The 20,883-nt window shown below is 47.7% G+C and overlaps 1 protein-coding gene across 1 annotated transcript; it reads left to right on the top strand.

The window, feature by feature from the left end:
• Nucleotides 1-1,794: 1,794 nt before the first annotated feature.
• Nucleotides 1,795-18,745, top strand: crispld1a (cysteine-rich secretory protein LCCL domain containing 1a). The gene is made up of 15 exons (XM_077012861.1): nt 1,795-2,169; nt 2,349-2,665; nt 8,787-8,905; nt 9,741-9,876; nt 11,976-12,091; nt 12,190-12,290; nt 12,735-12,899; nt 13,507-13,567; nt 14,614-14,680; nt 14,765-14,895; nt 14,975-15,018; nt 15,752-15,824; nt 16,006-16,081; nt 16,244-16,377; nt 17,279-18,745. The coding sequence occupies exons 2-15, from the start codon at nt 2,396-2,398 to the stop codon at nt 17,328-17,330; spliced, it is 1,545 nt and encodes a 514-aa protein (XP_076868976.1). The 5' UTR covers nt 1,795-2,169; nt 2,349-2,395; the 3' UTR covers nt 17,331-18,745.
• The last annotated feature ends 2,138 nt before the right edge of the window (nt 18,746-20,883 follow it).

Genomic DNA, 20,883 nt, shown 5'->3' with positions numbered 1-20,883 from the left:
TTGGTGCCTTTATGTAAAAGGTTTTAACAGTAGATAAGACACCAGTTTATGAACTAGAATAGAATACAATAGAAAACATTAAAATCTCACGTAACTTGTAACTAATGAGACATATAAAATTCTTTTTAAGGAGTGATATTTCTGCCTCTGTTCTTTCCTGTCCCCACATTTCCCTAAACTGAAGTCAAATGGACTCATACAGTCCACCTATAGTATCACGTTTATTTTATTTACCACAATATCAAAAGGCAACTTTAGCTAAACATTTTTTCTATATCAGGTGTTTGGTTAAGTCATAACCCACTGTATAAAAATCAAACATTTGGAACTGATGAAATACACAACAAATGATTAAACAAATAAGTTCAGAATTATTTGTTGCCTCCGTCAGTTCTGTTAGATTAAGTTTTAATTTGAAAACAACGAAACTTCTAAATTACAAATTAGAGTTGTCATCTCAGGTGCTCCAGCAGGGGGCAGTAGTTAGCCTTTCTTCGTGCCTAGGTTCATCCAGTGCATACGGCAGTAAATACACGCAGGGCAGATGTTTGAATACCTCAATGTCCTAACAACCTGAGAGCTTGTGTACACGTGCACAGAGTGGTTTGTGTGAGGTCTCGTTTCAAAATATTACACAGACATTCAAACACATAGAATAAAAATGATAAATCACTAAACATACATCAACTGGGAATTAAAACAGGAAATATTTTAAGAATTCCAATTTTGTAATTGATTTTATGGGTTATTGGTTTAATGTTGCAATTAGATAAATAATTTGCAGTGGCCTCATGACTACAGTGAACTACAGTGACATATATGGCAATATGACGTATGAAGGAATGCGTAACGGTATCAGTGACGCATGGGGGATGTTTACATTTAGCTTCACGCCATTTAGCGGACACTCTCACCTCGAGCGCCGCGCGTGCGTTCTGGATGAGTGTGTGGCTGTGCTATTTTAGCCAGAGAATAACAGAGGGTCGCTCTCCAACATAGCTGGGATCAGTGGTGTACAAAACTGTCAGGAGCGGGGTTATTCTCGTTAAAACGAGGCAGGTCCTCTGTGGGGGGTCAGCTGCACATTCTGCGACCCAGTACAATTTTCATGTGTATCAGTGTGAGTGTGTGTCTACTACCTGGGGAACAGCTACACACCACTGAGGTGGAGATAACACTTTCTTTACCAGCTGTTTCTGCTTGAACTCTTTACGTTGCTGTATTTAATGAACAACCAAGCCTAAACGTCTGATGGCTTTTCGTTGGAGGCGCAAACATATTCTATAGTGATCACCCGAGTTTGGAGTGTGTGGGGTGAGAGTATGTCGCCTACCTGGTTTAACATTAGGCAGAACTGCAAAAAACAGCCCTACATATCGTGTATTAAGCTTTTCGTGGTTCTGAAAGCCAGAATATAAACACCGCTTGCATAGCAGGATGCCTGCATCGTCCAGGACACGTGTTGATTCTGCTCGTGTGTGGATACTAACACTGTGAAAAGACTGATCGTTACAGTCGGCATCTTCAAAATATACAAATCTGTTCGCCACATTATATGAAAAAAACAGACATTACACAGCTTCGGTGTGTTTACAATTCTGAAATGAATTTTTGCAGCCGTGCACAACTGTGTCCTGCGGTTCGACTACGCTTATGCAAATGACAACTGAAGCTTCAAGAGCTCAATAAACCCATTACACAAATCTCTCCAGCACTCTAAATATATATTTTCTGAATTGTGTATCGTTTGAGTTCTCCGGTCCAATAAAAGCTGTGAATCAGCGAGAATTCTATTCAGAACAAACAGAGGCGACCTGCGACTCCGGACCCAGTAGATCCAACACTCACAGGTTGCATGCCAGTAGCCTAATGCTATTGGTTTTAGTCCAGTTAGAGACTGGGACTGGGACTGGGACTGGGTGTGGAGGTGTGGCGTCCAGCGACATCTGACACCAGAAGCCAAGTTCAGCATAAATTCAAACTTGATGTACCTACTGAACTAATAACGGTGGAATATTTTTTATCACATCAGAGGGAAACAGTTCGGGTGTCGGACGACATTGCGTTTGACGATTCGGGGAAATTATAACTGTAAGGCTTCCGGAAGGCTGTATAAAGTGTTTTACATTCGCATAGGATACAGCGCTACAAACGTCTTGCTCGTTACATGTACGTATAACACTGTTTAAATACTTCTGTTAATTTGCTCAGTAGTTTCATTGCAGTCCATTTTGGTGTTCCGTGTTACAGCACGGTTATTGTTGGAGTGGGTCAGTGCACATTTTAGGCGTTTGGTTTACTCTGATATTATATTTATACATGTTTGTTTGTTTGTTTGTTTGTTTCAGTAAACTCGCTCTTGGTGTCCTGTCAAAGTCCAGCTTGTTTAAGTCCAATGTCTCTCGCCGTCAGTCGCGCGACGCCGGTATGGGTGAGCGCGCTTGCGCTCGCGCTCTTTGCGCAGAGCGTGCAGCCCACGGCGCCGTGGAGCTCCTCGGACCTGGGTACTTTGCTGCGGGCGTACATGCGGCCAAACGGAACACGAGCATCGGGAAAGCAGAGAGGCAAGAGAGACATCACAGCCAACGACAAGCAAGCCATCCTGGACCTGCACAACACTCTCAGGGCTCAGGTCTTCCCCCCTGCTGCTAACATGGAGCACATGGTATGACAATGTACAGTACTCATGACTGTACAGTATGTATACATGTGCACAGTACTCATGACTGTATGTATGCATAAATATGTGCAGTATTCATGACTGCTATACATATGCGCAGGCACTACGGACATCATGTGTGACGTATGTATTGACGAACTGCAGGACGTGCAGAAGAAGTCGTGCTTGTTTTTTTCTGCAAATGTGAAGAGTGATTTTTGGCTCAAGTGCTTTAGCACTTAACTAATGTTATCAGAGCGCCCCCTAGCGGTGCCGGGCTCTGATAATGGTTCTTCTGCAAATAATGGTCCTCAGTGTTCAAACAGTAATTCGGTGTTTCCCAGGTGAATCACTACTGCCCGTGTGATTCAGCACGTGTAGTTTCATGAGTCAGCACCCGTGCATAGGCATCTCAGTGGGGATAATCAACAGCAGTCTGAATATAAAACCTGGACGTTATCTGAGTAGAGTCGGCTTTGGGTGCTTGTAATAATGGTGCTAAGATCAGATCTAGTGTTATGGGTATGTCTGGGAAGTGTTATTTCGTTTGGGAAATTATAACACTTTTATAGCATTAATGCACTTTATCTTCATTCCAGGATCTTTTAAGCAAGGTCCAGTGGCAAAGAATACGTAGGCTTGTACTGTCAGCGTGTGATGCATGACTGGGTTAATGGCGGTAGATGGTAATGAAACTAAAGGATCCTGGCTGAGCCTGTGCAGAACCTGGAGGAGAGGGGAGGGGAGGGGAGGGGGAGAGGGGAGGGGAGAGAAGGAGAGGGGAGGAGAGGGGAGGGGAGGGGGAGAGGGGAGGGGAGGAGAGGGGAGGAGAGGGGAGGGGAGTGGAGGAGAGGGGAGGAGAGGGGAGGGGAGAGAAGGAGAGGGGAGGGGAGGGGGAGAGGGGAGGGGAGTGGAGGAGAGGGGAGGAGAGGGGAGGGGAGGAGAGGGGAGGGGAGTGGAGGGGAGGGGAGAGAAGGAGAGGGGAGGGGAGAGGAGGAGAGGGGAGGGGAGGGGAGGGGGAGAGGGGAGGGGAGAGGGGAGGGGGGGAGAGGGGAGGAGAGGGGAGGGGAGTGGAGGAGAGGGGAGGAGAGGGGAGGGGAGAGAAGGAGAGGGGAGGGGAGGGGGAGAGGGGAGGGGAGGAGAGGGGAGGAGAGGGGAGGGGAGTGGAGGAGAGGGGAGGAGAGGGGAGGGGAGAGAAGGAGAGGGGAGGGGAGGGGGAGAGGGGAGGGGAGTGGAGGAGAGGGGAGGAGAGGGGAGGGGAGGAGAGGGGAGGGGAGTGGAGGGGAGGGGAGAGAAGGAGGGGGGAGGGGAGAGGAGGAGAGGGGAGGGGAGGGGAGGGGGAGAGGGGAGGGGGAGAGGGGAGGGGAGAGAAGGAGAGGGGAGGGGAGGGGAGGGGGAGAGGGGAGGGGGAGAGGGGAGTGGAGGGGAGGGGAGGGGAGGGGGAGAGGGGAGGGGAGTGGAGGAGAGGGGAGGGGAGGAGAGGGGAGGGGAGTGGAGGGGAGGGGAGAGAAGGAGAGGGGAGGGGAGAGGAGGAGAGGGGAGGGGAGGGGAGGGGGAGAGGGGAGGGGGAGAGGGGAGGGGAGAGAAGGAGAGGGGAGGGGAGGGGAGGGGGAGAGGGGAGGGGGAGAGGGGAGTGGAGGGGAGGGGAGGGGAGGGGGAGAGGGGAGGGGAGTGGAGGAGAGGGGAGGGGAGGGGGAGAGGGGAGGGGAGTGGAGGAGAGGGGAGGGGAGTGGAGGGGAGGGGAGGGGAGGGGAGGGGAGTGGAGGGGAGGGGAGTGGAGGGGAGGGGAGGAGAGTGGAGGGGAGGGGAGAGAAGGAGAGGGGAGGGGAGTGGAGGAGAGGGGGAGAGGGGAGGGTAGAGGAGGAGAGGGGAGGGGAGGGAGTGGAGGAGAGGGGAGGGGAGTGGAGGAGAGGGGGAGAGGGGAGGGTAGAGGAGGAGAGGGGAGGGGAGGGAGTGGAGGAGAGGGGGAGAGGGGAGGGTAGAGGAGGAGAGGGGAGGGGAGGGAGTGGAGGAGAGGGGGAGAGGGGAGGGTAGAGGAGGAGAGGGGAGGGGAGGGAGTGGAGGAGAGGGGAGGGGAGTGGAGAAATGAACAGAAATGCTTAGCCAGCACACTGCCAGTGATGCGTCTCTGTTATGTCTGCCTGGGGCTTTCTCTGTTTTCTTTACCCTCAGTGGGGAGAGAGGCAGAATGGGGCTGTAGGGCTACTGTGATGGTGAAATGAGGAAGAGAGACAGACATTATGGAGGAGAGGCATGGGGGCAAGGGATGAGGCAAGGAACAAAACGAGCTGGTGAAGAACAGCAGTGATCATGATGAAAGCCAAGGAGAACAGCCTTCCAGTGTCCCGGGGAGAGCAGCCTTCCAGTGTCCCGGGGAGAACAGCCTTCCAGTGTCCCGGGGAGAACAGCCTTCCAGCGTCCCGGGGAGAACAGCCTTCCAGCGTCCCGGGGAGAGCAGCCTTCTAGTGTACCAGGGAGAACAGCCTTCCAGTGTCCCGGGGAGAACAGCCTTCCAGTGTCCCGGCGAGAACAGCCTTCTAGTGTACCAGGGAGAACAGCCTTCCAGTGTACCGGGGAGAACAGCCTTCCAGTGTCCCGGGGAGAACAGCCTTCTAGTGTACCACGGAGAACAGCCTTCTAGTGTATCAGGGAGAACAGCCTTCCAGTGTACCGGGGAGAACAGCCTTCCAGTGTACCGGGGAGAACAGCCTTCTAGTGTACCACGGAGAGCAGCCTTCTAGTGTATCAGGGAGAACAGCCTTCCAGTGTACCGGGGAGAACAGCCTTCCAGTGTACCGGGGAGAACAGCCTTCCAGTGTCCCGGGGAGAACAGCCTTCCAGTGTACCGGGGAGAACAGCCTTCCAGTGTACCGGGGAGAACAGCCTTCTAGTGTACCGGGGAGAACAGCCTTCTAGTGTATCAGGGAGAACAGCCTTCCAGTGTACCGGGGAGAACAGCCTTCCAGTATACCGGGGAGAACAGCCTTCTAGTGTATCAGGGAGAACAGCCTTCCAGTGTATCGGGTAGAACAGCCTTCCAGTGTGCCGGAAAGAGCAGCCTTCCAGTGTACCGGGGAGAACAGCCTTCCAGTGTACCGGGGCGAACAGCCAATCCAGTGTATCATATTCAGATATTATTTGATCTTGGCTAATAGTGAATTGCTGTCAGCTTGGATATGACAGGGAAAACATTTTCAGATAGCATCTCTTACACATTGGCTTTTCAATCTACATTTAAAAGCCTCATTAGTACCAACCAATAGATGGCTGTACATCCACACACGTGACTAGTTTCCGATCTGTAGTAACTCATATGGCTTACTCAGTATTATGTATGTCAGAATTACAGAATTGTGTGTATATCTACATATGTGTGTGCATATTTGCATGTGTGTGCATGTGTGCATACAAACATGTGTGTGCATGTGTGCATATCTATATATGTGTGTGCATGTGTGCATATCTACATATGTGTGTACATGTGAGCATATTTGCATATGTGTGTGCATGTGTGCATATCTACATATGTGTGTGCATGTGAGCATATTTGCATATGTGTGTGCATGTGTGCATATCTACATATGTGTGTGCATGTGTGCATATCTACATATGTGTGCATGTGAGCATATTTGCATATGTGTGTGTATGTGTGCATATGTACATATGTGTGTGTATGTGAGCAGTAAAAAAATCAGTGTTTGTGTTTCATCTCTGTCTGTCTGTCTGTCTGACCATCTGAATATTTTTCCATCTGTCTGTCTGTCTCCATCTGTCTGTCTGCTTAATATGTGGCCAGGCTGGTCCTGTATTTTCTCCTTTTGGTTTTGGTTTTCTGTTCGTTACTTGCTGCATTTCGTCCCTTCTCACACACACACACACACCTGCTCTCTCTACATAGTATTCATTTCCACATTCGCCAAACGTCTCAGTCACTATTTCCCCCTCAGTAAGGAAACAGGCTCCCCAAGGCTTCGCCGGAATGTTGTTTTACTTTCGTGGAATGTGACCAGATGACAAAACACTCAATGCAAATGAGGTGTTAAGTGAAATAAACAGTTGTGTGTGAACGGGTCTGAGGGCCGGCAGGGAGGGATTGTTTTCTTTACAGATCCAGGCAAAGAGCGTCTGGCTATGGGGGCGGGGCCTCTCTGAGCAAACAGAGTCACTATATATCTAATTGGGGGGTGGGGTCTTACAAAGGTACTAAACATTTTGATATATTTTACACTTTTTTGAATGACTATTAATACATTAATTACACAGGTCAACAAAAAAAAAAAAATTTACTGGTGCCCAAAATATTTTAATGAATTTGGGGTATTTTTGGGGTGCTGATTCTGAATATGCTATCAGTTTTGCCAGATTGGCTCAAGTTTTTGAGATTTTTGGTATCTTATTTATAGCACTTATATAGCATTAGCATATAGCATTTATAGCACAAGAAGAAGTTGTAATAACGATCCAGACACATTCTGTTACATTTGTGGTGAATATACACTGCAAAAACATAGAAGAAACATAACAGACTTCATAAAAAAAGTGTATTTGGCCTATTTTGGGGTTATGCTTGGGGACCAAGACAAGTCTTGGGCACCACATATAGTGTGTTTTTTTTACACATTTCACGAAAAATCTCAAAAACTTGAGCCAATCTGGCAAAACTGATGACATATTCAGAATCAGCACCCCAAAGTTACCCTAAATTCGTTGAAATATCTTTGGCCCCAAAAATGCTGTTGACCTGTGTTATTAGTTAGTCATTCAGTACTTGCAAGAAAAACATAGTTGTGACATTTCTTTCATGTTTTTAACCTTAATAATAATAATGAAAGATCTCAAACTGCTGCCTCAACACTGATGGCTATAGATGACACTCCACACTACAACCCCACATGGAGACGAGCCTCTCAGTCCAGCACGCATCCTGCTTCCAAGTGTCTGTTGCAGTTTGTCCTACAGCAGAACAGCAGATGCTTTAGGGAGAGTTCAGATGTACGACTGTTTGCTGCTGACCGGAGAGAATGCAGGACAGAGGGACAGGGGGATGTGTGTGTGGGACTGTGTGTGTGTGTGTGTGTGTGTGTGTGTGTGTGCGTGTGTGTGTGTGTGTGTGTGTGTGTGTGGAGGGCAATAGAGAGGGACGGGGGACATGTGTGTGGGACTGTGTGTGTGTGTGGAGGGCAATAGAGAGGGACAGTGAGTGGTGTGCATCTCCAGTTCACAGACAGGCAAATCCAGGACTAGGGTGGAGGTATTCAGTCCAGGACTAGGGTGGAGGTATTCAGTCCAGGTCTAGGGTGGAGGTATTCAGTCCAGGACTAGGGTGGAGGTATTCAGTCCAGGACTAGGGTGGAGGTATTCAGTCCAGGACTAGAGTGGAGGTATTCAGTCCAGGTCTAGGGTGGAGGTATTCAGTCCAGGACTAGGGTGGAGGTATTCAGTCTAGGACTAGGGTGGAGGTATTCAGTCTAGGACTAGGGTGGAGGTATTCAGTCCAGGTCTAGGGTGGAGGTATTCAGTCCAGGTCTAGGGTGGAGGTATTCAGTCTAGGACTAGAGTGGAGGTATTCAGTCCAGGACTAGAGTGGAGGTATTCAGTCCAGGACTAGGGTGGGGGTATTCAGTCCAGGACTAGGGTGGAGGTATTCAGTCCAGGACTAGGGTGGAGGTATTCAGTCCAGGACTAGAGTGGAGGTATTCAGTCCAGGAGTAACCTCACTGGTAACATTGCTGGTAATATTAGTATACCATTAGTAAAGTCATTAGTAATATTGGAAATACCATTGGTAATGTCATTAGTAATATGCAGGTGGCAGAGTTAATGGTTGGAACACATTTGCAAGACTGAAACCACAGAGCGTTATATCCCTATAGGATTTAGCGTTACTCTTCCCCCAACATTACACGTACTCTTAGAGATCTTTTAGATCTATTAGATTCACATTCCTCCATCATCATTTCATGCTTCAGGCTATGAATAAACTCCATAAACTCCTGCCTGTGCTGCCAGCATTCACACATGGGGACTTCACCGTGGGGGACGGGCCTCATCATCCAGGCAGTGGAGTGATGGGTGGAGTGATGGGTGGAGTGATGGGTGGAGTGATGCACTGCTGGTGTGTCTGCAGGTGTGGGACGCTGAGCTGGAGAGGACAGCGGAGGAGTGGGCAGAGACATGCCTGTGGGAACACGGACCAGCGGGCCTACTGCCACACATCGGCCAGAACCTGGGGGTTCACTGGGGAAGGTGTGCAGTGTACACTCACGCACACACACACACACACACACACACACACACACACACACACACACACACACACACACACACACACACACACACACACACACACACATACAAACACACATATACCCACACACATACACACGCACACACACACACACACACACACATACATACTCTCACACCCACACACACACACATACACTCACACATACACCCACACACGCATGCACACACACACATACACTCACACACATACACATGCACACACACATACACACACTAATATTTCTATGACCTTTGGTGTCCTACCAGTTCCAGTCTTGTTTAAGTTTATTTGATAGGTATCTCTACATAAAAAATACCCAGTGGCAGCTGAAGGTTTATTCACTGGTGGCTTCCATCAAAAGTACAATAAATGAAAGTAACAGAAAAGTACCAAAAAATGTAAACTTGTGTGAGATCAGATGTGTCAGACCTTCACTTCTTACTAAAAGTGTGTGCATCTGACAAAACAGGAGGGTCTCAGACAGCTAGACACATTTCAAGTCAGGCAACATTCTCTGCATTTGCAGAAATGGCCAAACTATTCCCAAATAAAGAGTGGTTACAGTGGATCATATGAAAACAGCTGTCACTACAAAGGCCAGACTCCATGGTCTTCAATATTGTATAAAAAAAATGTATAACTACAATGCAGAAAAATCACTATTGTGCAATCAGTACTGCAATCGACTTACATTTCTACTCATCACCTTAATGCAATGTCATGTGACTCGTCTGGTGCCTTATATCAGTCTGTGACTGTATGGGCTGATCTTTGACCGCTTCAACCCTGCAGGTACCGTCCTCCGACGTCTCACGTGCAAGCGTGGTATGATGAAGTGCGAGATTACTCCTTCCCCTACCCACAGGAGTGCCGGCCGCACTGCCCGTTCACGTGCTCTGGTGCACAGGTGTGCACACACTACACTCAGGTACGCTACACCATTCCACTGAACACACACAGCTCATTACACAGAACAGAAACCAAGGGCACAAGTGACACTGTTGAGCTCTGATGAGCATAGCTGTGTGAATGATGTCTGACTCCACAGTGATGTCTGACTCCACTGTGATGTCTAACTCCACAGTGATGTCTGACTCCACTGTGATGTCTAACTCCACAGTGATGTGTGACTCCACTGTAATGTGTGACTCCACTGTGGTGTGTGACTCTACTGTGATGTGTGACTCCACTGTGATGTGTGACTCTACTGTGATGTCTGACTCCATTGTTATGTGTGACTCCACTGTGATGTCTGACTCTACAGTGATGTCTGACTCCACTGTGATGTCTGACTCCACTGTGATGTCTGACTCCATTGTTATGTGTGACTCCACTGTGATGTCTGACTCTACTGTGATGTCTGACTCCATTGTTATGTGTGACTCCATTGTGATGTCTGACTCTACAGTGATGTGTGACTCCACTGTGATGTCTGACTCTAATGTGATGTCTGACTCTACTGTGATGTGTGACTCCACTGTGATGTGTGACTCCACTGTGATGTCTGACTCTACTGTGATGTCTGACTCTACTGTGATGTGTGACTCCATTGTTATGTGTGACTCCACTGTGATGTCTGACTCCACTGTGATGTCTGACTCCACTGTGATGTCTGACTCCATTGTTATGTGTGACTCCACTGTGATGTCTAACTCTACAGTGATGTCTGACTCCACTGTGATGTGTGACTCCATTGTTATGTGTGACTCCACTGTGATGTGTGACTCTACAGTGATGTCTGACTCCACTGTGATGTCTGACTCCATTGTTATGTGTGACTCTAGTGTGATGTGTGACTCCACTGTGATGTGTGACTCCACTGTGATGTCTGACTCTACAGTGATGTCTGACTCCACTGTGATGTCTGACTCCACTGTGATGTCTGACTCTAGTGTGATGTGTGACTCCAGTGTGATGTCTGACTCCACTGTGATGTCTGACTCTACTGTGATGTCTGACTCCACTGTGATGTCTGACTCCACTGTGATGTGTGACTCCACTGTGATGTCTGACTCTACTGTGATGTCTGACTCCACTGTGATGTCTGACTCTACTGTGATGTCTGACTCCACTGTGATGTCTGACTCCACTGTGATGTCTGACTCTAGTGTGATGTGTGACTCCAGTGTGATGTCTGACTCCACTGTGATGTCTGACTCTACTGTGATGTCTGACTCCACTGTGATGTCTGACTCCACTGTGATGTGTGACTCCACTGTGATGTCTGACTCTACTGTGATGTCTGACTCTACAGTGATGTGTGACTCCACTGTGATGTGCGACTCTACTGTGATGTCTGACTCCACTGTGATGTCTGACTCCACTGTGATGTGTGACTCCAGTGTGATGTGTGACTCCACTGTGATGTGTGACTCCACTGTGATGTCTGACTCCACTGTGATTTGTGACTCCACAGTGATTTGTGACTCCACTGTGATGTCTGACTCTACTGTGATGTCTGACTCCACTGTGATGTCTGACTCTAGTGTGATGTGTGACTCCACTGTGATGTGTGACTCTACTGTGATGTCTGACTCTACAGTGATGTCTGACTCCACTGTGATGTCTGACTCCACTGTGATGTCTGACTCTAGTGTGATGTGTGACTCCAGTGTGATGTCTGACTCCACTGTGATGTCTGACTCTACTGTGATGTCTGACTCTACTGTGATGTGTGACTCCACTGTGATGTCTGACTCTACAGTGATGTGTGACTCCACTGTGATGTGTGACTCCACTGTGATGTCTGACTCCACTGTGATGTGTGACTCTACTGTGATGTCTGACTTCACTGTGATGTCTGACTCCACTGTGATGTGTGACTCCAGTGTGATGTGTGACTCCACTGTGATGTGTGACTCCACTGTGATGTCTGACTCTAATGTGATGTCTGACTCTACTGTGATGTGTGACTCCACTGTGATGTGTGACTCCACTGTGATGTCTGACTCTACTGTGATGTCTGACTCCACTGTGATGTCTGACTCCACTGTGATGTCTGACTCCACTGTTCTCTCTGTCCTGCAGCTCGTGTGGGCCACCAGTAGTCGAGTTGGTTGTGCCATCAACGTCTGCTATGACATGAATGTGTGGGGACAGATCTGGAGCAAGGCTGTGTACCTGGTGTGCAACTACTCACCAAAGTAAGTGCTGTGTCTGTTCTCTTTGTTATACCATGATCAGTGTGACATCATGCTGAAAGACAAAAGCGTAGAGTGTGTACTGTGTGCGGCTGCTGCAGAGGGAACTGGTGGGGACACGCGCCTTACAAGCACGGGACGCCATGCTCTGCCTGTCCACCCAGCTACGGAGGAGGCTGCAAAAACAACCTCTGCTACAAAGGTACAGGCACTGCACTCACTGTACCACAGCATGCCCTGTTCTGCGTTCACTGTACCACAGCACACCAAACACACTGCACCACACCACCCCTGCACTGCATTCATGATACCACTTCCTGCATTTCACTGCATTCATGGGACTACAGCAAGTCCCGTCCTGCACATCGCTGCATTTTCAAAGTTGAATCGGTGGAATGAACACAGATGTTTTGTTTAAATAACCATATAGTCAAGAATTTACTTTAGTGTGCAAACCATTACACAGTATAGCCATTACACAGACTAGCCATTATACAGTATAGTCATCACATAATATAGCCATTACAGAGTATAGTCATTACACAGTATAGCCATTATGATTTATAGCCAAATAAGGACAAAATATGATAAAGTACACTTATGAACACCATTTACATGGTTTGTACATGTCCTGTTTGATTTATAGACGATTGGACTACAAGAGAAAGCTCTAATGTGGAGACTGACGAAAACAACTCCATCGAACCAGAAGCCCCTAACGGCCGGAGTCCCCACACATGGGCCCCTGCATCAACCAGGCAGCCCAGCCCAGACCTGAGCACGAGCACCGTCGTGAGCACGGAACAGATGTGTAAGCTCTGCTTCTCTAGTGTGTGTTGATTTGGTGTAACGTTTCAGCTCGACAGGAGGCCAACCTGCTCACAAACCCTCACCATTCTTGGGAAGCAATTTCTCCCAAATCCTTTTGGTACAAAAGTACCCCCCCTTCACCCCCAAGTCAAGTATAGAGAGACAGCTATAGGGAAATGAATAAATGTCCTTGATGATTAGCAGGCGTGGATCTGTCAACCCTGGCCATTGCTACATGGCGGAGATGGTATTTTGTGCTTGTTGCAGTGCAGAGTTTACAAGCCATTTGCTTTTATTTTAATGGTGATCTCCTTGGTGAATGCATTTGCTTGAGGGCTGGGTCAAAGGTTGGCACATTTTAAATGACTTCCTTTTCTGTCGAGCGACAGAAGCGAGCTGGGAGTTGCACCCCTCCCACACTGAGTATCATGGGGATTCCTGGAGCCAAAACAGTTCACAGTTCTCCTCTACGGAATGACATGTTCTCTGTGACAAAAATTGGTGCTGTTCAGGTCCCAAAATCTTGCTGGTCTGCAACCAACAAACCTGTGATGTAAACAGAAGGCTGGAGTCCTTGTGTATTCATTTGATCCCTGGCTTTTTTACAGCCCAGCTTGTGACATGTGACACGAAACTTCGAGACCAATGTAAACGTACTCCGTGTAATAGGTATGTATAACATGAGTATTTTACAGATTTGTGCAAACCAAATCAGAACAAATATATCACAAAATTCACACGGACAGAAAACATGCTTTGCTCTGGGTGGGGTCATTATCGGTGCAACACATGACAGGGTTTAGGGTGATGTAGTTGTGGTAGTTCAAGGGTTTAGGGTGGTGTAGCTGTCATAGTTCAGCGAGGGTTTAGGGCTGTTTAGCTGTTGTAATTCAGCGAGGGTTTAGGACGGTTTAGCTGTCGTAGTTCAGCAAGGGTTTAGGGTGGTGTAGCTGTCGTAGTTCAGTTAGGGTTTAGGGTGGTGTAGCTGTCGTAGTTCAGCGAGGGTTTGGGGCGGTGTAACTGTCGTAGTTCAGCGAGGGTTTAGGGTGGTGTAGCTGTCGTAGTTCAGTTAGGGTTTAGGGTGGTGTAGCTGTCGTAGTTCAGTGAGGGTTTGGGGCGGTGTAACTGTCGTAGTTCAGCGAGGGTTTGGGGCGGTGTAACTGTCGTAGTTCAGCGAGGGTTTAGGGTGGTGTAGCTGTCATAGTTCAGCAAGGGTTTAGGGCGGTTTAGCTGTCGTAGTTCAGCGAGGGTTTAGGGCAGTTTAGCTGTCGTAATTCAGCGAGGGTTAAGGACGGTTTAGCTGTCGTAGTTCAGCGAGAGTTTAGGGCGGTTTAGCTTTCGTAGTTCAGCGAGGGTTTAGGGCTGTTTAGCTGTCGTAGTTCAGCGAGGGTTTAGGGCTGTTTAGCTTTCGTAGTTCAGCGAGGGTTTAGGGCGGTTTAGCTGTCGTAGATCAGCGAGGGTTTAAGGTGGTGTAGCTGTCATAGTTCAGTGAGGGTTTAAGGTGGTGTAGCTGTCGTAGTTCAGCGAGGGTTTGGGGCGGTGTAACTGTCGTAGTTCAGCGAGGGTTTGGGGCGGTGTAACTGTCGTAGTTCAGCGAGGGTTTGGGGCGGTGTAACTGTCGTAGTTCAGCGAGGGTTTAGGGTGGTGTAGCTGTCGTAGTTCAGGTTCAAGTTCAGCTGTTTCAGATCAGGTCCTGAAGCTCTTTCTCTCTGCAGGTATGAGTGTCCCGCAGGCTGCTTGGACAGCTCTGCCAAAGTGGTCGGAACGATGTATTATGACATGGTGAGTGCTCCACCGTTTTACCCTGAAACGGACTGAAGACCAACACAGGGAAATGTCTCTGACTGAGAACCTTTCACCTTCCAGCAATCCAGTATCTGCAGAGCAGGAGTCCATTCTGGAGTGATTGACAATGACGGAGGCTGGTTAGATGTCACCAGACAAGGCAGAAAGGATTTCTTCATCAAATCAAACAAACATGGCATTCAGTCCGTAGGGTATGCTACACAGGAAACCAGATTTTAAACATGTTTTTTAAGCCAACATATTGTAATGTGATGAATGTGTAATTCACAGAAAGTTCCAGAGTGCCAACTCCTTCACAGTATCGAAAGTGACTGGTATGTTGGATGTATATCGTTTGATGTATATCATTTGATGTATATCGTTTGATGAATATCGTTGGATGTATATCGTTTGATGTATATAGCTGGATGTATATCGCTTGATCTATATCGTTGGATGTATATAGCTGGATGTATATTGTTTGATGTATGTAGTTGGATGAATATAGTTGGATGTATATTGTTTGATGTATATAGTTGGATGAATATAGTTGGATGTATATCGTTGGATGTATATAGTTGGATGTATATCATTGTGACGTTTGGACAGAAGCAGCAGGAGACAGAGGCTGAGGGTGACCTGTTTTATTCTCCATAGAAACTTAGGAACTCAGGCACCAAGGCAGTAGAAACAGATAAGCAAAAGAAAAGTATAATAGAAGCGATCAACGAGGACTAAGGCACACAGGCGAGTAACAATCTTCTCTCCCACGGAGCGAGACGGGGTAGCCAGGTAAATGCGCAGCACTGGACGGCGCGACCTGTGGAAATAAATACACCCCAGCTGATTAGAGACAGGTGCTAGTACTCTGGTGATTGGGAAGGTGGGAGTGAACGAGGCTGCGAGGGTGTGCTGCGTGTGGTTGTGGGTGTGCGTGTGACCGAAGGTGTGTGTTTGGGCGCCCTCTGGCGGCCTCCGGGCCGGCCTACCGTGACAATCATGTTATTCAAACCACTGCTGGATCTATTTGTGTCACACTAATATGTCTCTGTTTATGTCGTTTTGCAGTGAAAGCTGTCACATGTGAGATGTCAGTGGCCACGTTATGTCCATACCAAACGCCTCTCAGACACTGTCCCAGGTAACGGATGTAATGCACTACACTCACTGTCAGTCCACTTCTCCTCTGGAGTTAGAGAGTTAGAGAAAACAAAAACCACAGATGTTTTGAGCAATATGCTCTGCAAAGTTAACTGGACTCAAGTTTCTGGTCTTAACATTTTATGTGAGTAATGGGGCTTGTTGTCCTTGTCTCCTTCCAGAATCTACTGTCCCCAAAACTGCCTGCAGGAAAATGCTCAGATATCCCGAGTCATCGGGACCAGGACTTATTCAGATGTAAATATTCCTAGTTTCCTGTAAATGTGTTAGAAAACAAAAATATTAAAACCATGTTAAAGTATCATATTCCCATAACACCTATGTGTTTTATTTATTACATTATCTCATTACAGTATTCATATTGCAGCATAATGCCAATTCGATTGATGTTTTCCTCAGAGATCCAGCATGTGCAGATCAGCCATTCATGCTGGAGTGATCAGAAACGAACTGGGTGGCTACATTGATGTCATGCCCACCACCAGCAGACACCAGTACGCCGCCTCCTACCAGAACGGCATATTGTCTGAGAGGTATGCTGAAATCCGCCTCCACTCTGCTAATATGCTAGCATAAACAGTGTAAGGGTGCAGGACAGCCCCTCCTCCTTAGCCTGTGACATCACAGCCATGTACCAGTAAAGCAGATTAGGAGAGACGTGTACCAGTAAAGCAGATTAGGAGGGACGTGTACCAGTAAAGCAGATTAGGAGGGACGTGTACCAGTAAAGCTGATTAGGAGGGTCGTGTACCAGTAAAGCAGATTAGGAGGGACGTGTACCAGTAAAGCTGATTAGGAGGGACATGTACCAGTAAAGCAGATTAGGAGGGACGTGTATCAGTAAAGCAGATTAGGAGGGACGTGTACCAGTAAAATTGATTAGGAGGGACATGTACCAGTAAAGCAGATTAGGAGAGACGTGTACCAGTAAAGCTGATTAGGAGAGACGTGAACCAGTAAAGCTGATTAGGAGAGTCATGTACCAATAAACCAGATTAGGAGGGACGTGTACCAGTAAAGCAGATTAGGAGGGACATGTACCAGTAAAGCAGATTAGGAGAGACGTGTACCAGTAAAGCAGATTAGGAGAGTCATGTACCAATAAACCAGATTAGGAGGGACGTGTACCAGTAAAGCAGATTAGGAGGGACATGTACCAGTAAAGCAGATTAGGAGAGACGTGAACCAGTAAAGCAGATTAGGAGAGTCATGTACCAATAAACCAGATTAGGAGGGACGTGTACCAGTCAAGCAGATTAGGTGAGACATGTACCAGTAAAGCAGATTAGGAGGGACGTGTAATAGTAAGATAAGGGCAAACCATCTCTTATGTTTAATTCATCTTTTTTCCCTTTCTCTCCCTCTCTATCCCCCTCTCCCTCCTCTCTTCCCCACTCTTTCTCCCACCCTCTCTATCCGATCTCTCGATCCCAGCCTGCAGAACCCCCCCGGAGGCAAGGCTTTCAGAGTGTTTGCTGTTATCTGAGCCCATCGTGACAGCTCATACATTTGGTAGCATGTAATGTTTTTATCCTTCTTGTTGATTAGTCTATAACTGTAGAACTGTACCGAGATAATTTTCTGCTGGTGCTCAAAGTCTGTGTGACATATTACACGTGTTTACTCAGCTAGTTGTCTATAGCGCAGTGAGCGGACAGGGATGAACATATTTGCCTAATTTTTCTTGTGCTGTTTTCATTATTAGTGGATGGTACTGGAACGGTATATGGTTTACAAACTCTGAATCATACATGCATCTGTAGAACTCACAGGAGCAGCACTCTAGAACCACGAGAACACGTTCTAGAACACGTTGTAGCTCATGTCTCTCACACCAGTGCACGATATGGAAGGAGAGGCTACTGTCCTATACGGGACAAACTCAGCATGAGAGCGGACAAACAGCTGTCTTAACCAAACACCAGCTGGTACACATATGTTTACTGCACAAGGTTCAAGTCTTCAAGACTAGACTGGGAGACATCTGGCAGTGCTGTGTGGTGAGTCACAGTGCTGTGTGGGTATTTGGTGCACTTCAGTGTTAGTGTTATTCCTAATCCCCATTTCCCTTCATTGTTGTTTCAAAAGGTTAAAGGACACTTACAGTATTAGATACCTAATTTAGACAGAATGTAGGCAGGGAGAAGACACACACACACACAAACACCTCACTTGGTGTTTGAATGGCATTGTAGTGAGTTGAAGAAAATTCTCTTGAACCTGGAGTGTTGTATTTGGGGATTTGGACTTGGGGGTTTTCTTGTTTTGATTATTGCACCTCAGAGGAAGTCACTGTGGGCATTCTCTGGTTTTGGCACATCTTTAAGATTCTTCTGAAAAGTACTTTCATAGTAACTGTACTGTCATCATAGTAATTCTAGTTACTGTCATTATAGTAACTGTCTTTATACAGTTTTTGCCATTTAGCCATTGCCTGTACATATATTTCTAACATCAGATAGAGATGGCAACTAAGATTATTTTGAATATTTGAATTTAAACCTGTTCTATTCCTGCAGGGCAGGACGCTATATTTCAAAAACATTCATTGAACATGAATACGGATTTTCTAGATTTAAACATTTTGTAAATAGTGTAATATTACTTTTTTTCTGTTATACACAATTTAAAAGAAATGTAAACTGAACCTGTATCTGTAATATCTTAGAATTGTAGCATGCATGCATTTTGATATTCAAGTGTCTTTTGTCAAATTTTAATAATGTTATGCAAATTGATGTATATAAACTTTGTACCTGATTTTGGGTAGAATAAGACTTCAGCAGTCCCAGGTGTTACTTTTCTTTTGCATTGTAATTAGACCCTACAAATTCAATGGTCTGAGCTGGATTATATGTCAGAAATGTGTTGCACATGGGGAATAAACACCATGAAAATGAAGAGAGGAGGCAAAGTGTGGTGTTAGCAGCTGTCTAGCCCACCAAGAAAGAGCCTCTGCTTTTTAATGTGCTAATGAGTGTTGAGCAGACACTGAACAAGCCACGCCCTCCCTCTCACACCTGAACAAGCCACGCCCTCCCTCTCACACCTGAACAAGCCACGCCCTCCCTCTCTCACCTCCCCCTACTGCTGAACAAGCCACGCCCTCCCTCTCTCACCTCCCCTACTGTTGAACAAGCCACGCCCTCCCTCTCTCACCTCCCCCTACTGCTGAACAAGCCACGCCCTCCCTCTCTCACCTCATCCTACTGCTGAACAAGCCACGCCCTCCCTCTCTCACCTCCCCCTACTGCTGAACAAGCCACGCCCTCCCTCTCACACCTCCCCCTACTGCTGAACAAGCCACGCCCTCCCTCTCTCACCTCCCCCTACTGCTGAACAAGCCACGCCCTCCCTCTCACACCTCCCCCTACTGCTGAACAAGCCACACCCTCCCTCTCTCACCTCCCCCTACTGCTGAACAAGCCACGCCCTCCCTCTCACACCTCCACCTACTGCTGAACAAGCCACGCCCTCCCTCTCACACCTCCCCCTACTGCTGAACAAGCCACGCCCTCCCTCTCTCACCTCCCCCTACTGCTGAACAAGCCACGCCCTCCCTCTCACACCTCCCCCTACTGCTGAACAAGCCACGCCCTCCCTCTCTCACCTCCCCCTACTGCTGAACAAGCCACGCCCTCCCTCTCACACCTCCACCTACTGCTGAACAAGCCACGCCCTCCCTCTCACACCTCCCCCTACTGCTGAACAAGCCACGCCCTCCCTCTCTCACCTCCCCCTACTGCTGAACAAGCCACGCCCTCCCTCTCACACCTCCACCTACTGCTGAACAAGCCACGCCCTCCCTCTCTCACCTCATCCTACTGCTGAACAAGCCACGCCCTCCCAATCTCACCTCATCCTACTGCTGAACAAGCCACGCTCTCCCTCTCACACCTCACCCTACTGCTGAACAAGCCACGCCCTCCCTCTCTCACCTCATCCTACTGCTGAACAAGCCACACCCTCCCTCTCTCACCTCCCCCTACTGCTGAACAAGCCACGCCCTCCCTCTCTCACCTCATCCTACTGCTGAACAAGCCACCTGCGCTCTTCAGCTGAGAAAAGAAAGAAGCAAAGATCCAACTGCCTGACTCCAGCAGGACTGTACACCAGCAGGACCACACATCCCCGGGACTGTACACCAACAGCACTGCACAATAGCGGGACCGTTCACCTGTAGGACCGTACACCAGCAGGACCGTACACCAACGGAACCATAAACCAGCGGGACAACACCATTACAGCCCGGGAGCTGAGATGAGCTGAGCTTTCTCACACAGCACTGATACATTTGCCATTTTGAAAGCTGTACCACATCACTGTAGCAGAGATGCAGCTGTATGTTACATCTGCATTATAATAAAACCCCAGCGATGTGAATGCAGAAAATCTAATTATTTCGACCAAAGTTATTTACATTTGTCATGCCATAGAAAATGAAAACAACCATAGCCGTCCCCTGGAAAGTGTGACTGTGGAAAGCACTCACAGTATACAATAGACAAATAGGGTTTGCCTCAATCAGCTTTTTGTGTGTAAATTTCCTCTCTGTGACTGCACAGTGAGACATAATTAAGGGTCCGGGCTCTGCGGGGCTTCATGGGGGCATGTCTGCTGCTCGGAGACGAGAGAGGCCCGACTGTTGCAGACGGACTCGGCGCGAGTCACCAGCCTACCGACTAATGTTGAGACGTCATCGGCTTACACTGAAATGGGCTGGATTTTCCTGTACCGCACATAAATTTCTGTTTGTGATATAAAGTCACTGCCAATGTGAAGTGACATTAAAGGCTGTATGGCCAGCAGTGGATTTGTGGTGTATTTAACTGCTTTGGACGCACTGAGCTCTAGTTTGTTCTGTTATTCTTCCCATTTTCCATCTCTCAAACCAATGAAAGAGCAGCAGTTAATGTATAATGAAGCAAAAGATGGAGATGTGGATGGAGATGTTTAAATATGTGTTTCAGGGCATCAGACTGGAGAGAGATGGCGGTGGTGGTGGTGAGTGTGTGTGTGTGTGTGTGTGTGTGTGTGTG

The sequence above is a fragment of the Brachyhypopomus gauderio genome, chromosome 7, assembly GCF_052324685.1.
Source record: "Brachyhypopomus gauderio isolate BG-103 chromosome 7, BGAUD_0.2, whole genome shotgun sequence".
Lineage (NCBI taxonomy): Eukaryota > Metazoa > Chordata > Actinopteri > Gymnotiformes > Hypopomidae > Brachyhypopomus > Brachyhypopomus gauderio.
This window is presented reverse-complemented; position numbering and strand designations above follow the sequence as displayed.

Excerpts from the sequence above, each read along its gene's own strand:
- crispld1a (XM_077012861.1), top strand. The coding sequence starts at position 2,396 with ATGTCTCTCGCCGTCAGTCGCGCGACGCCGGTATGGGTGAGCGCGCTT. Across the intron at positions 14,681-14,764 it reads GAACGATGTATTATGACATG|CAATCCAGTATCTGCAGAGC; the intron begins GTGAGTGCTCCA and ends TTCACCTTCCAG. Across the intron at positions 16,378-17,278 it reads AACGGCATATTGTCTGAGAG|CCTGCAGAACCCCCCCGGAG; the intron begins GTATGCTGAAAT and ends TCTCGATCCCAG.